Here is a 17,238-nt window from a genome sequence, read left to right on the forward strand (position 1 = left end):
ACCTGCAACCGAAGAAGTGCTTTAGTCTCACATCACGGATAACGGACTCTATGATTGCCGTCGCCTTGATCTTGAACACGCTATTCTTACCGAATGGGGTAGAGGTTGAGGCTGAGGCTCAAAGCTGATGCTCAAACGAAACATGTCACGGACCGAAGCAGTTTGTAGAACGTGGGTGGGGACGAGTATGGTTCTAGATACAGAGATAAGAAATCAGGAAAGACAGGTGATGGATGTCAAACGTGCATGGTGGCATGAAACCTTCTTCTTATCAAGTGGAATTTAGTGGTGAGATGAGGGGACCAAAGGCTAAGGAAACGCAATCTGGGAAATGGCGAGATGACATTCGATGACTGGTAGGAGATGACGAAACAGATGCTTCTAAAGACATCTTCAACCTAGCCTGGTCGAAACAGACATTTCTCAACTGAGATGAAGGGTCACGATAAGAGAGAGATAGAAGGAGGATGTGCAGGAGGGGATTGTTTGGAACGAGATCGAGATTTCTATTTTTGACAGATAAACGGAAGCGAAAGGGCTGGATTGTGGCGTCAAAGCCGTTTGGTAACGACGCTGATCCTCCTGGATGCAGAATAGTATTTCCGTTGCCACGAGGAGGGGTGTCTATCTTTGGTATCAATGTGCAAGTACGAGGTATCAACACTGTGCACATCGAGAGTCTGGCGGGCGTGGGATGACAATTGCAGGCGAATAAATCTGCACAGGACTTTTTATGTTAGAGATCTCCGTCTAGGATGGGAGTGCCACTGGCCACGCTGTTCGAGTCTGACGGCACCGCGTAGAGCAAACGGGGCAGGATTTCTCGACGCTGAAATGTCTTTGAGGATGGATATTTTACTTCTTCGACCAATGATCGCATCGACCAGCGAGCATGAGGGCATTGCTGTTGTGACGCCGCCTCATCTCCGGCCGTATCAGCATCCCGGGTGTGAAACTCCTTCGTCGACGTTGAAACTAAGCGAGCGGCAGGGCAGGGTGTCCTCAGGCACTACACCACCAATGGCATGGTCGGCGTCTTTATTTTCACGTCTGAGACTCGCATCCCTCAGCACTCACCCGGCCTCTTCCTGGGGGGGCGCGGTCCACGTCCACGAAAGATTCCCATTCCCTGGACCACGACCGCCGATGATGCTGCAGCAGAGACTCGGTAGTGGCTGGCGTCGGAGGGGTGCTGGGCCAAACGCTGCATCGTGATACGCTGTGGTGTGCTGGTCGCTGTCAGGCACCGCCAGCAAATGCCAGCAAATGCCAGCATCTCCCTCAGTCTCCCTCAGAAGTGTGGGGCAGTCGGAGAAACAAGCCTTTTCGAGAACACTATCACGCTCTGCGCGTTGCACTACGCCCACAGCACGCTCCATCTGGCGGCCATGCTGCTGCTTTCCAAACATCACCACGGTTTAGAACCCGTTGACGCCCCCTCGAATCACACAGTTCGTTGCTCCCTCTGGGCCCTTTTCGTCCTAGGGCTCCTCAAGGACGACGAATTCTTTCCCCTGGGATCCGTGGCGGGAGTGGTGTTTCGTCCGTCTGACCACACAGAGGCGACGCAAGAGGCGTGCACGCCCACTCCTTGCTGGGCCACGACCCTCGACCCAGGATGGATACCGGCTCCAATCTGTGCTATGCTCAGACATCTTCATACTGGACTTACGCTCTAGTCAGGCCATTCTCCTATTCCCGCCGCATAAACGTGATCTGCTTCCATCTGCCAAATGGGCGTCGTTTTCCCCTTGCCTCTTCCTAGTCTTGGCCCTTCGTTTCTTCCCGCTCTGCGTGCTTGCTCCTGCTTCTACTCCTCCATCTGCATGTCACTACCTCACACCTAAAAATTAAACCTTCCTAATAACTTTCCTGTGCTGATTAGGGAAGCAGCCACCGGTGCAGGCATTGTGTACAGGTACGTTGCCTTCACTTCCTTATCCTGATTCTAATTACGTCCTCCTGTCCTCGCCTCACCTGAACGCGTTCGGCGTCGATCCTGTGAGGCGATACTTGTACTTGGTCAAAGGGTACGTTTCCGCCGAATATCCTCGCTGACAGAACTCGGTGTCGCAGGCTCTCATCCTCCACACTCCTTCAACCACAGCACCTTCACTTCTTTGAACCCTTTCCTTCATTCGGGACCTTCTGTCACTTCAGCAGGCTCTGAATGATATTGTCCACTTAATATACCACATCGTACATTTCGCAGAAGAATAATTGCCAAGAAAAAAACAACACACTGGAAGACGGAGGGGTTTCAGAACGAAAAGAGGCAAAGCAGGCCTTTAGAAAGTCGACTTGAAGTCGCACCGCGCACAGCATGTCCGAGAAGGGTTATGACAGGAGTAGTACGGGGTCGTTGAAGGTGTCGGAGAGATCAAGATGGCCGCCGTTGACGCGGATGTTGATGTCGGGAGAAATGAGTGGTGAACGGCCGAGGGAACTCAACGCTCGCGAACGATTCGACAGATGGATGGTGAACGAGGGTTATCGACGATTGTGGGTGTCCATCGTGAGTGTTCTGCGTAGTGGCATTGCTAACTTTTGCACAGTTTCGTCTTTGTCTTCGCGGCGATCCATTTGATGGTCTTCTCCTTCGGTTTCATGAATTACCAGATCAAGGACAACTTGACGATTGCGAGAAGTACGTTTGGGTTGACATATCCGATAGCGCGTTCGGCGGCGTTGGTTCTACATTTTGATGTGGCTATGATTCTTTTCCCGGTGTGCAGAACGCTCATCTCTTTGGCTCGACAAACACCCCTCAATGGTATCGTACAATTCGACAAGAACATTACGTTCCATATGACCACGGCTTGGTCAATCGTTTTCTTCTCTTGGGTTCACACGATTGCGCATTGGAACAACTTTGCGCAGATTTCAGCAAAGAACAATCTTGGAATTGGAGGATGGTTGTTGGCGAACTTCGTTACCGGACCAGGATGGACAGGGTATATCATGTTGGTGGCTCTGATGTGCATGGTGGTTACTTCGGTCGAGAAGATGCGTCGTGCTAACTTCGAGCGCTTCTGGTACACGCATCATATGTTCGTCATATTCTTCTTCTTCTGGTCCATCCACGGAGCTTTCTGTATGATTCAACCCGACTTCGCTCCTTACTGTGTCAGTCTTGGATCTACCGCCATTGGTGTGTTCTGGCAATACTGGATGTACGGAGGATTCATTTACCTGGCAGAGAGAATTGCAAGAGAGGTCCGAGGAAAGCACAAGACCTACATCTCCAAAGTTGTTCAGCATCCCAGCAACGTTTGCGAGATTCAGATCAAGAAGGAGAACACCAAGACCAGAGCTGGACAGTACATTTTCTTCTGCTGTCCTGAGGTCTCTGTCTGGCAATATCATCCATTCACGCTGACTTCTGCCCCCGAGGAGGACTACATTTCGATACATATCAGAATGGTTGGTGACTTCACAAAGGCTGTTGGAAAGGCTCTGGGATGTGAGCTTGATAAACCAAGAGGAGACAAGAAGGATGCGTCCCAAGTCGTCAGTGTCAACAAGAACTCCTCGGGAAGCGATGGAGTTGACCCAGCTATTCGACGTGTTCTTCCCCGTGTCTATATCGATGGTCCTTTTGGCTCTGCTTCCGAAGATGTGTTCAAGTATGAGATCGCAATGCTTTGCGGTGCTGGTATCGGTGTTACTCCATTCGCATCCATCCTCAAGTCTATCTGGTACCGAATGAACTACCCCCAAAAGAAGACCCGTCTCCGGAAGGTGTACTTCTTCTGGATTTGCCGTGACTTCGGCTCCTTTGAATGGTTCCGTTCTCTTTTGCTTGCTATCGAAGCCCAAGATATGGACAACCACATCGAGATCCACACATACCTTACCGCCAAGATCAAGGTCGATGATGCCACCAATATCATGATTAATGATGCCAATGCTGACCGCGATGCGATTACTGGTCTCCGAGCACCAACGAACTTTGGACGACCGAACTGGGATATGATTTTCAAGAGTGTGAGGAAGATTCACACACCAGCCGAAGCGGGTGTGTTCTTCTGTGGACCCAAGGTGTTGGGTAGTGTGTTGCACATCAAGTGTAATATGTATACTGAGCCTGGTATGTCATTCGTTCTTCTCACTTCATCATATACTAATAGAAATCAGGTTTCCAATTCACATGGGGCAAAGAAAACTTTTAGACAAAATCATTACTCATACAGCATCTTCATTCCCTTGGTACGAATTTCGGTCCTTTTTTCTCGGCCTCAGCGGCACGGAGCATGTATTGGAGTCGTTGTTGTTTGGTGGATGGGGTAGTACATAGGAAAGGAACTCGATATTTGCTAGCGCAGGGCGCGGAACTTCTTTACGGGATTACGCTTGGTGGATGACGGATGATGGACGGGGAGAGGAGAAGGGAGAGTTTGTAAAGAATACAAGTATACTTACCAGTACCTTTACTCTTCGTGTAGTTAGCGTAATTTTGTGTAGGTAGCCGTTTTTCTCTCTTATAGACTTCTTTCTGTGCTGTGGTATATCTTTTAGTTCTTCTTCCACCGTGATTATCTTTCCTCATTCTCCAATCAGTGACTTATCATTATTCCTTAACCATCCAAACTCTCACTTCGACACTTCTAAAAAATGTTTCAACACTCAACACCAGCATCCAGAGAGTTCTAGAACCTTTGAAGGAAACAACATCACCCCATATTCTAATCCCCTCCCCTGCAAAGAAATATCAGCCCACAACCCACTTTTCTAAATCGTCGTGGGTGTTGGAAACTGTGTGATCGTCGGAAGCGAGCAGGTCTGGCAGGAGCAAGGGCCAGGTGAGAGCAGGGGAGGATGGGTAGGGGTTGGCGAGCGACAAGCGATGCAGATGTCAACAGGGGAGGAGAACAGGGGAGGGGAGAGGACGATCAAACGGGCGGTTTTTCAGATGAATTGTGGACGGTGGGGTGGGAGAAGGAAGGGACGCGTATTGAGTTTATGCGTTTCTTTTTTGGTTTTGGGGAGGGAGAGATAGGGGAGGAGAGAAGAGGAGGGGTGGTGGGAAGGGGGGAAGTCTTGGCGGAGGAGAGGAGAGGAATGGCACGTGATGGAGAGGTGCGACGGGGAGGGTTTCGGTGATGATTAGTGGAGATTACTGGGCTTTGTTGGAGGAGGTTGTTCTTTATTTTACTATTTTACTTTCATAAAGGAAGTAAGTGCTCGAAGATTGGAAGTGGAGGGAGGGGTAGGTGTCTTTTGTGTACTGATTTGGGAGTTAGGTGGTGGTTTGAGTAAGTCAGGATGTCAAGCATAAGCGCGGAAATCGAAGCATGTCGGTTAGTATGGGAGGAAAGAGGACAGTACCTGGCTTCCAAAAGGTGACTAGCGCACATCGAATACTCTATCTTGGCTAGTGTCTCATTCCTAAGTATAGCGAGTTTTCCACGGAGTCTCATTCAACCTCTTTCCCACATATGATTCCAAGTTCTGCAACGCAATTGTCTGTACCCAGCGTTCAAGACTTCACTTCGCCTGCGACTTTTGCGGAGTTCTATATTAGTAAAGAAAGATATCGCAGGGCTTGTGGGATTTGTATTTTGGTATCAGTAGTCTGATGGAGATTGAGCTATTTGCGCTGTTCGCGCGGATCGCGCTGAATGCGCTCTCGAATAACAAGTGCTCATCATCTGACCTGTATCTTGACAGTTTTATACTTGTCCGCACTGCTCATGCATTCATTGCTATTCTTTTAAAGCTTCTAAATCTTGAGTGTTTTGTTTGTAAGGAGTGCTTTCCAATTCCTCTTACAGAGTGTCTTGCCTCAACTTCCTCAATTGCGCCTCTTCAATTCTGATTATTCCCGGCTGTAATGGGAAAATCGTTCCTTTGTATAATAGTCTTAAGTCTCTAGCAATGCACTCATTTAATTCTGCATGCATTACATTTAGCTAAGCTACTTGGCATCATGTTGCTCTGTTGTAGTTACCTGCTAGTCAATCGACCTGCAATTACGAATGCTCCTTGTCCTGAATATTAACTATTTCTCAGACAAGTGTGTATTTCATTCTTGTTTGGAAGCTCTACCATGCCATATGATTGCTCTTCCAGTGTAGGCGGCCTAGATGTTGATCATTCTTGAACCGGAATGAAGGGAGCTCGGTGCAGGGCAACACACATCTTTATGTTCGGTACCGAGCATGATTCCTTTATTCTACCTCTCCAAGTTTCATTTTTTGTTAGGGAGGAAGCATATTGAATGAGACTGATCACTCGAAGCATGACGATCGAAGACCTCCTCAAGAAATATAGGAGTCCATCCCCGGACCATGTTGAGTACAATGAGAAACGTAGCTCAGGGGTATGTCTGCATTTCGAGTAATGAACATTTTGGAACTGTATAGCGGGCTTCTTTCGCATCTCTGATTCACGCATCTGTTGTGTTTCTCTCTTTATAGTAGCACACCAGCTCAGGGGCTCGCGTCGCGGAGTTACCTCGGGATTGACCGGAAGCGTGCGTCTAACGACAACAGTCGATATCAAAGAAATCAGCAGTGCCACCTAGGGGAGTAGCTGTGTACATCTTACATGAGTTGTCATTTAATGCATGAAACAAGCCTGACTTGACTCTCGGTAGACGCTCGGCCCTCTTTTGCATGAAGGACTTTGACTCAATCTCCTGCCATCACTTCTTCGCACTTAACTTCAGGTTTTCAAATCACTTTCTTGCACTTGTGTTTGATTTCTGGCTTTCTTACTTGGAAACTAAGATGGTCTGGACAGCAGACCGGGTGTACTTTAGTGAAACAAGTGCACAGCCCTTCGAGCTTAGGGACACCAAGTCTCCAGACTTATCTGACTCAAAAGTCCTCAACCTAGAATAGGAATTATCATTCGATTGAAAAAGAGACATCTACATCACACAATATTCAAGTGAGCTTGATGGAGCCTAAATCGATCATTCCAAATGCGGGAAAGCTTCCTAATTAATATAATTGTAAAAGTACTTTAATGCCTCAAAAGCAAGCTTGTTTCTGGGTTCTGAATCAAATAACGTGAGGTATTATCAATTCAAGAATACTTTCTAGCCTACTAAGTTCTGTATAGCTAAGGGAAATTGTCATGGAACGGAAAAGTTTCTCGAATGATTGCAACATTGAAAGTATTTTGATCCATCAAAGCAAGAACGACTTCATAATTTGACTAAACTACTTGATATATTGTGATTTCAAGAGTTCTCTCTAACCTTGTAAGCTCTTTGCTGTCAAGGGACATTGTCATTAAGCCAAAACCATCAAGTGAGATTTTTCATCACGTGATTATATTTCTTCTGGAAAGAGGATATAAATCTTGATTCAAAGCCAAAGTGCAGAGCTACCCTGCTTTTCTGAGTACTTTTGAGCTGTTGAAGTACTATGATGAGCATATTGCTTATCGTTTACCCACAAAATGCTCCAAGGCTCTTTCCTGAATTAGTGCTTTCCTAAACTGTCACTTGCTAAAATGAGGGTATATTATCTTGCATTAGACCAGTTTGTGAGTTTTATGGTTATCACAGCACATATCACCACCAAAAGTCGGTTTAAAGTCACAGTACCCAAGAAACAGTAGTTGCAGAGCCAAGTTTCAATTCATTCCTTCTCCAACAGACAAAACACCCCTGCCTATTCTGGAATTAATTGCTGGTTGCAAGAGCTCAATTGGGCTAGCCCCGTCGCCCTAGTGGCTTCGGACTAGCTAGAAACAGAAGAAACCCGGTGAACTTCCTCCAAAGTCAAGAGTCTGCGTCCGTAGCAACATCATTGACCGCATCCTCAATGTCCGCAACGGCAACATTGTCTTGTTCGCTGGTATTCTCGGCTTCTTCAGGTGCAACAATCTCAGCACGATATGTTCCCTCTCCTGCCTCGACATCACTATGTGGCACGTTAGTATGGTTCATATAAGACTCAAAATCTCGAGGGATTTAGAACATAAAGGAAAGAATAAGAGAAAGAGCAACGTACGCTTCAACCACTCTGTTGCCTCTGATGAGACCGCGAAAGATACCAACAACATAAGCGACCTTTCTTCCAACCCACTCTGTGAATACGGGCGGGAAGAATGGGTCTTGCTGAATGTCGGTGGGAATGTCGAAGGTTCTAGCGGCTCTTCCACGTGTGTCTAGGACTCTGGCGGGACGGTTGATGAAAGAGGGCTCCTTTCGTTCACGCTCCGGAATGTCGAACCATCTGTTGAACCAGATTCGATCATCTTGTACTGGGGAGACGGTACGGACGGCCTTTGGGAGGGGGAGCTCGGTTTCTTGAAGTGCCTGCCTCATATCAAGGGTGTTTGGGCTGTCTTCGACGGTTCTTCTGGCAAGGAGGGCGCGTGGTGGAGCTCGCGGCATGTGGGAGATCATGTCAGAGGTGTAGATAGTAGGTCTTTCCTCGGTGGGGTATTGTGGAATGCCAAGATCGGATTCGGTGATTGAGAGGCGTCCTTCGTTGGCTGTTGTAGGTGTTAGTTGGCTCTGGTACAGTTTGAACCGGTGACGCTAAAATGGAGGTGATTGATAGAGAATAGTGAAAAGAGAGTTCGTGTTGGTGAAGAGCGCGCTCCCACTCGAGAATGGAATGTTACAGACTGTCCAGCAAGTGGAAACAGTAAAGTTTATTTGCGTGAAGAGTGAGGTGAAGAGCGAGGTGAAGAGCTGGGTGGAGAGCTGGCTTCCACTTGAGGGTGGATTGACCACACGCAGCAACGTGGAAGAAAGGGATAACAATAGAAAGAGAAACAACTTACTGATTGCTCCAACCTGATCAACGTTCGCTGTTGTAGTTGTTAGCTGGTACAGATCGACTGGGTGAAAATAGAGTCATGTCTGGTGAGGAGCGCGAATTCCACCCGAGGATGGATTGTCCTAGACTGCGCAGCAAGTGGAAGAAAGGAAAATTCATGTGGGTAGAGGAACTGAAGAGCTTTCACCTGAGAATGGATGAACCCAGATTGCGCAGCAGTAGAAGGAAAGGAACTTCATGTGGTGAAGAGCAAGGTGAGGAGCGGGGTTAGGAGCGGTCATCCACCTGAGGTGGATCGATCACACCGCGCAGCAAAGTGGAAGAAGGAGGTAGCAATAGAGGAGAAAAGATATAACTTACCAGTCTGCGGGAAATACGTATTCATTTTGTTGTAGGCTCTGGCGAACCAAAACTTCAAGTGGGTGATGCGTTGTTTCGTTGTCGAGGTTGTTGATCCGGAAGTGGCGCGGAGAACTCGAGATTTTGTATCTGTGGGAAGGAAGCGAGATCGCACCAGGCGGGGACAAAGCCTTAGCGCTCTCTTCCTGCTCTGTTATAAAGTACACGTGAATTTGCAGGGTACTGTACCCCAAGGCTTTATAATACTATGAAGTGTTGCCCTGGTCAACCTCCTAATTGATGCCAACACTTGTAGACATATCGGATTAGAATAGACTGTTGTTAGATGCAATACATATCGCTTTGCAAGTATATTGTATGCTTCTTATTGTGAGATAAGTTATTCTACTCCTTGCAAATCGTATACAGAGGAGCAGCAGGTGTGCTAAATACTCCACTGCTTCAGGTTGATACTACTTATAAAGCCGTATGCTCCCATAATGCATCTTTCCATCATACGTATTCCACTTCCTTATATTCCCAATCTTAGAATCAGACCCTCTCTTGGCGAATTTATCTGGCATGGAAGCTCCTGTGTGGTCTGCGAACACCCAGGAGTGACGTACCCCATTGTGAAAGCCCACGGAAGACTGGCCCCCAGAGGTTTTCGAAAGCCTCCGAGATCTAATACTGTCTTTGTGAACTCATGCAGTTGTGCCTACTTGTCAAGAGATCCCCCGAAATGCTTCAACGAGTAGGTGGTGATACTAGGAGCCGCATTCGAGAAGTGCAAGTTGCAGCTCCAGACAAAGGCAATCCATCCTACGAGTAAGACCGTCACTGACTCTCTTCTGTCTTCACAGGACTTGCTTCAAGATAATTACCTCCGGCGAACCTTTACTCAACAACTTCTTCTGTCCGATCCAACCTCCTCACCCACCCGGCATCTTATACAGTATACAACTCGGCTTCTTGTCCTATAAGCAGCTCTATTGCGAGCCAGAGACTCATTACTATCTATACAGATCGCCCCTTAGAAGTAATCACAGTCCCACTAGTTAATTGGAATGCTGATTTGGCGGCCACAGAGCACAAACGCAACCTGAGAGTCGTATTGGGATTGAATCATTTGGTGGCCAGGAAAGGTCAAATATCGGCGGACGAGGGGCGGTGGAACGGATGGACAAAAAGGATCATACGTATCGAACGGCAGCATGTTATAACACACGATAGAGAGTAGGGCTAGGAATTGGTCAGGATAGGGAGATACACAAGATCCAATCAGTCCTGAACAGATTGTAGGGAACCCACCTCGAAGCCAGGATCAGACGCCATAGCTACCAATAACAGCCTGTTGAAGAGCGTGACATTTTACTTGATATTTGCTCTGATGGCCTTTAACGTGCTTCGTTGACTGCTGCTGGTGTCTTCGTGTGAGTAACAAAAACTCTTCCTCTCAAAGACTTACCCAGAGGTACATTTTCCTTCCTCTTAGAATATACCGTCATGGAAGAAACCACGAAAATCCACGTAGATGCTGTGTGGGGCCAGTTAAATCACCCGAACGCCTCTGTTGTATTTTGACTTGCCAATGGAACCTTACTTTTCACAGGATACATAATCATGACCGTAGTCACAGTCACCAGAGCTGATTGTTGTGAAGGAAACATACAAGAAGGATTCAAGACCGTGGGACTGCTTCACATCCATACTCGGAACTTTATATTATCTCGTAGCTATGATTTAAATGTAGCAACAACAGAGCCTAAGCTTGTCAAGTCGAACGCCTAGCTATCCCAATTGATCAGACACTGCTGTTTTCGTTTGGATCTTTCCGGGCTTGGATCTCCATTTCGTCCCAAGAATCCATGTAGACTCTCCCAGAAGTGGCTATGTCCTCCATTTATTCCTTCCTTTCCGTATAGTATGTTTGTCGAGGGCAAGAGAACGTGAGAGAAGGAAAGGTCTGGTGGATGGGGGCGGAGAAGGAGATACTAAATCTTCTATTAGAGGGCTTCAGTTGTAATGGGGGCAATAGCCTCCACCGAAGCTGTAAATAGGTGAGAACGGGACTTACCATACCATATCTGTTCGACTCGAGGGCGTTATCCCACATGAATCGATTCCGAAAGTAGATTCTAGAAGAATGCTCTGAATGACCAGGATGCTTGGCAAGATACACGGGAAAATTCAAAAGATTGTTGAAAATACATTGACTCGGAAAATTGCTTTCAGAGATTTGGAGCATGCGACTTTTGGATTTAGGGGCGGTGAAAATTCTCATGTTGAGGTGCCTTTTCACATTTGCTGGTTCCCGATATCGCGGTCTTTGTGGCAGGACCTCTGAGAGAGATTGCGTTGGGAGTTCCTCACTAACATTGCATTTCTGACCATCTGATTTGATCAATCTCCGATTTGGCCTAATTCCATAAAATTTAAATCTGCAAGAAATATCAATGGAGAGTTCTGGCACTCTCCAGTTAAATGAAACAGAACCCATGGGCAGTAAAAGATATTTTGTTTCTGCTTCTGTGTTTCTTCCATTGTGGGCCAAATTCCTTCTCCAGCCCATTCAGAGCCACTCTGTTAATTTTCTCCTCATGTCGCAAGAGCTACAGTTCTATCCTCTGGCCTCCAACGTTGCTTGAACAGATTTGAGTAGATGGAATATTGGATATTGATCTGGCTGACGTCTTCTAGCGGCTGCAGTTGTGGTTGCATTGCTCAATTAGTTGATCATCAAGCGGAGATTTCATCCTTTCAAGCTCCCTACGACTTTTCCAGACCCCAGACACGTCTTTCCCCCGCTCAAGAACGCTGGAAGGATACATACAATGCAGCTTTGAAGGTACACGGGTGGGCATTTGGCAGAGAAGAAAATAGGCAAGGAACCCGAGGCTGAGGGATGTGCATAAGCAATTTGTTTGCACGATACTCCCAATGGCCAGCAGAAGAACCCCTTACCTTAGCAGCTACGTTATTCGAGGCCATTGGCTGCAAGAAAGGATCGGGGAGACAGAAACACACCCATACACAAGTGCTGAAGCCCTGGCAACTGGAAGAAGGAGTACAGAAGGGTAGTTTATCGAAGGGAATAATACGAGTCATTACAGGTCAAGACTGGCATGAGTTTCTTTCAGTAAACGCTGCGTTTAGGATGGACAATCGAGAGTAGTTCAAGAATTAGCTGGTCTGATAGTCAGGGCCAGCTTCTAGGGCAGCTGGTACTTAGGAGCCAGATCTAGAATAGAAATCTGCGTTGACTTGTGTGCGCTCATCGCAGGTGGCGCATAAAAATGAAAATTTTGTATCCCCAAAGCTATCCAATGGCGAGATATCCTACGATTTACCAAGGACCTTCTTCTGTAGAGAGAGGGGGAGAGATCACGATTCATTCATCCCGTAGAATCAGGAAGAACAAACCATCCATCAGAAAACGGGTGGTCGTACGCTCGACTCCTTGGGAACGCGGTACTATGTTGTGCCTTTTTGATTCTCCATGACGTTGTCAGATCGCCATCTACACTATTCAGCTGTTTATTGCCAAACCAACGACGATTTATGTCCCCCTCCTTGTCGCGGGTGTTTGGGTCCACGCAGTGTCCACGAACGGTTTGTATATTTTTAGGTCCTTTCTGGAACCATCAAGCTAATACTCCATTGACAGACGCGCGGAAGACAATACTTCGAAAGAACAACACACTCGAGACACCCCTCTGCCAACCCACACTCTCCCCAGCTCAATTCGATACGAAGTTTGATAGAAAAGACCACCACAGCTTCCTAGATATGATACCCAGCCTTCAACTTTCAACCAGACGCAGCATTATAGCACCTTTCTCGAGGAACCCATATACTCTACTCGTCCCTGGGACCCTGTGATAATAGCGGTGGAGATTTGCGCTCAAAGGAGGTATCAAAGAGCTCAAAATATACATTATCCCTCACACTCTCTCACGAGGGTATACACCTTTCACACCTGTGGTCAGCTGCTAGGGAATGGGCTGACACTGTCGTTGCTTTGAACATATCTAGGAAGACCTCGCGGACGATACTTTTAGGCTTTGACAGTCCAATTTACGCTCCAGCTCACTTTCAATTGCAAAAAATAATCGGGAACAATATTTGGGTGGGACCGGCGCAGCGCGAAGAAGTCCGAAGCGAGATTTTCGCTACGAGCAAAGGAAAGGAGAGGGCTGGTATTCATGATGAAGTCCGAAGCGACATTTTCGCTTCGAGCAAAGGAAAGGAGAGCGGTGATGTTCACTCCACAAAGGACCGTGGCTAACAAGCACGGATGTCCAAACCATCAGAAAATATCTCAGGAATTTCTTTCGATGATATCGTCGTGCCAGAGGCAATACCAAGATACAAGCAACTCGGACGTTTGCAATACATGATCGCAATTGGCACCTGGCTAGGCTTTGTTGGGGAAGTGATAGGGGAAGCTTTATAAGTAAGATCACGAGATCGGCTACGAAGCGAGGGGGTAGACACTTCCTTCCTGCGAAGAATGGTCGACGAATACGACTACCTACCACCAGAGCATATATCTTGATCCCTCCCTTCCTCTCCCTCTGGAAAACAAACTAGGCTCGACTCATACTAAGCAGCATATAATGTGGGCATCGGCGAGGACGTGGTTTGGACCTGACTCGATCTTGTTGGAGTATCAGAGAATTTCTACAAACACGATAAATTGGTCACGGGGTCGGCTACGAAGCGAAGGGGCAGAATGGCTCACTCTGTGAAGGATCTCGAGCTAAAGGAAACATCCATACCAGTTTCCATACTATCAGGACATCACTCTGAACCTCAACTTCCTCTGCTTTCAGATGTATTATTGTTCCAAAAATAGTACTAAGAAGCATATGGCATTGTCACTGCGATCACACTGTCTACACCGCTTGCTGGAGAAATAGCAAAAGGCGCTCTACCTTCAAGCAACAGTATATAAGTCACGAGATCCGTGACGAAGCGAAGGGGTACACTGTCTACTCTGTGGAGAATGTTATGATAACGGCCACAACCAAACACATTTCCATACCAAGCTACTCTACCTCTTCTCCTTTTGTAGATGTCGTTGTTCCCGGAGTAGTACCAAGAACCATACCACATTGACACTCGCGATGGAGAAGATCTGCAGCTGGCGGGGGTCTGCTGGAGAAGCAACAAGAAAAGCTCTACAAGCACAACGTATAGGTCACAAGATCGGTTGCGAAGCGAGGGGGTATATGATTATCTTGTGAAGAATACAAGGCTGACGGACACGATTAAATAGTTAAGATCCATCGCTGCAGTTCCTGGTCCTCTGCTGTCGAAGATATCTTTATACCCCGAAAAATACCAGAAGTATGAGATACCACGAGATTTGCAGATGGCTGGTATTTGCTGGAAAATCAGTATGGAAAGCATGAAGTACAGGTCATGAGATCGGCTACGAAGCGAGGGGTTCATTGTGCTGAAAATAGAAGGCTAATGACACGACTACACTCTTAGCATCCACCTCTGAAACTTCTCCTCCTCTATTGTTAGAAATATTATCCCTGCCATACCAATGACCATACGATAGTGGCACCGGCGACGACAAATTCTTCAGCGGATTGGGATTTGTTGGAGAAGTAGCAGAAGAGCTCTAGAATTGGGCGGGTCACCAAGTAGGCTACGAGGCGAAGGGGTACTCTCACTTGTCTGCACAGTCTGCGTATGCTTAGATGCCACGACCAAAGCTGTCCACCTGGTGTCGGAACTGGCGAATTCAAGAAATTATAACTTTAGAAGGAATGGCCTGCCTGTCGATGGGATGAAGTTGGATTGGTGATGGTCTAATCATCACTTCTCTTACCTGGTTCAGAAACCACATGGAGAAGAATGAAGAGCTGACCATACACACAGGAAACAATACGTACAAGTCTGCAAGGAGAGATTATCCTTTCACATGCCAACGACAAGCTTAGTCTTATCTGACGGGGGAACTGCTTGTATTTAAACAAGCCAAGGTGGCTGCTTGCCTCAAAGCAGCACTTGCAAGGAGGTAAGAAGTGAGGCTGGAGGGCACTCTCTGACACAAACGGCCTCAACATAGCATCTTGCAGTATGATCTACATTCGTGGCGATGTTGATAATGTCAAATTTGCATCCGAAATGCGCTGGCTCATGGGGAAAAGGGGCAATGGAAGTACGGGACTTGCACTCCACGAGAAGACTTCTTGGATGGCAAGCTGGTCTTGAAGCGTCCACATATGCCGACTGTGCTGTTGTGATGCTAGGAGCGTTGTCTCCAGGAAGATAACAAGCATTATCAATTACATGCATGAGGGACAAGAATGCAAGTTCAAATCCAGGATTGTAATTATATTTCTTCGCTGTGTATCTGTGAGATTAAATGAAGTGCGTAAAATTGCCTCAGCCTCTGGTATTTCTTTCTTATATCTATGAAAGTGACATATTGCACTATTACCTTTAATCCTTTCGTTGCACGTCTACGATTTCTCGCTTGAAATTTCTTCTAGCCATAGTAAGTAAGAGTAAAATAAACACATTTCATTGGTTCCAATTACTTCGTTGCATGTTTACGATTTCTCGCTTGAAGACTTCTCTACCAATCAGGATTTGGTTGCTCGCACTTTACTGCTTTGAGCGTTTCGTTGCATATCTACAAAGACAACTCACTCTATTACTTTTCAAATAAGATCTCACTTTATAACGTACCTGAGATATTTTGTTACATGTCTACGAAATTATTAGCGTCACTCTATCAAATACGTGATACAGTTTCGTTGCATGTCTATAATAAACCACTCTTCACGTCACTCCACCCCACTCCACTAATTGCCTCATGGCTGAGGTGAACGCTCAGAGGCAGAGCCTTTCTGCTGCATGTACGGCGTCGATGAAGCAATCATTAGGGATTGTAGAGGTATTTATTAGATTGTGTGCGCTTTGTGCCTACCTATGATTCTCTGGATAGAAGGCACTGCTCCCCTTTTCGTACCATAAGGACAGGTACATGAACCTTTGTAATTGAGAAAATATGCGGTTTGCTCTAGAACTACAGTGACCATCTTGGAGTTGAATGGTGGTAGCCTAATAGAATGGTTTTCTCCTGTTCATATCATATCCTGGGCTTGATACCTCCAGCAGTCAAAGCTCTCCCAGCTCATACATTATCAGCCTTATTCGAGACACCGTCAGAGGAAATCCGGTGGGCTGGCAACATGTTCTACCATGTCATTATCTGGACAAAGGGCATGAAATAAACCACGGGTGTGTAGATCCTCTCTGACTTTCCTAAGGCGCTTCATTTTTGCTAAAAGCACCTGCTTGCTTGTAAACATTCTTTCGATACCGATGCTCGAGTCGGGATTGATCAGCATGCCAGGAGTCCCCTTGTTGAGCATAAAGAAAGTGCAGCCACTTCAACACTCCCAGCAGCCTGGATTGTTTTGGTATTTGTGTCATGCCGCGCGGTATTGAGCTTGCTCTTCATGGAAAAGAGATGTTAATGTTGATGGAAGGAAGCTGGTGCTAAGGGCGAGATCGAGCAGGTGAACGTGCTCCTGCTCCAATTGGCGCGTTGCTTCAAAGGGGAGGAAGGTGATAATTATGGCAACATGAAACTGGCATGGACCTAAGCTGTATGGATCGGATGGCGTTTGTGCTGTTGTCGTGTTACTTGATGTTGGGATGAGGAAGAGATTGATTTGGTGCTGGAATTGAGCTTATGGATGCAGAGGTGCCTTCGCCGAATCAACTTTGTGACTCAGACCTCCATTCTTATGCCCATAAATCGAGGGCTGGGCAATGGAGAGACAGTGTTGGAATGTGTGCAAGAAGCCTAGGGGAGAGTTGGGTCAAGCAGGCGTTCAATGCGGAGGAAGAGGCTTGCGGCCAAGGCACATAAGATTCTGAGTAAGTTAGGAACTATGGGTTATGCATATAGACGGCAGCAGTGAGAGTTCCAAAAGGTGATTCAAGAGATAATATATCAAGGGGAGTGCTTTTCACATCGAGAAGAACGAAATCATGGCAGACGGGCAAATTCATTCGCGCAAGTATCGTAACAGCTCAAAGACTATCTACGCACAGAGCAGAATCCACTATCATTACCAACCAGACATACAGATACCATGCACGCAATGAGTCTCAGCTTATC

General features: G+C 46.8%; 2 protein-coding genes across 2 annotated transcripts; one reads left to right on the top strand and one right to left on the bottom strand.

Moving 5' to 3' along the window:
- Positions 1–1,869: 1,869 nt before the first annotated feature.
- On the top strand, positions 1,870–4,353 carry LY89DRAFT_649551 (uncharacterized protein). The gene is made up of 3 exons (XM_018212067.1): positions 1,870–2,502; positions 2,556–4,090; positions 4,138–4,353. The coding sequence occupies exons 1-3, from the start codon at positions 2,324–2,326 to the stop codon at positions 4,170–4,172; spliced, it is 1,749 nt and encodes a 582-aa protein (XP_018069312.1). The 5' UTR covers positions 1,870–2,323; the 3' UTR covers positions 4,173–4,353.
- A 3,382-nt stretch (positions 4,354–7,735) lies between these two features.
- On the bottom strand, positions 7,736–10,591 carry LY89DRAFT_736016 (uncharacterized protein; the record flags this gene model as incomplete). Its single annotated transcript, XM_018220076.1, has 4 exons — positions 7,736–7,877; positions 7,968–8,454; positions 8,749–8,775; positions 10,552–10,591. 4 exons carry the CDS (start codon positions 10,589–10,591, stop codon positions 7,736–7,738), a joined length of 696 nt encoding a protein of 231 aa, XP_018069313.1.
- Positions 10,592–17,238: the final 6,647 nt, after the last annotated feature.

Source organism: Mollisia scopiformis (assembly GCF_001500285.1).
Source record: "Mollisia scopiformis unplaced genomic scaffold LY89scaffold_16, whole genome shotgun sequence".
Taxonomy (NCBI): Eukaryota; Fungi; Ascomycota; class Leotiomycetes; order Helotiales; family Mollisiaceae; genus Mollisia; species Mollisia scopiformis.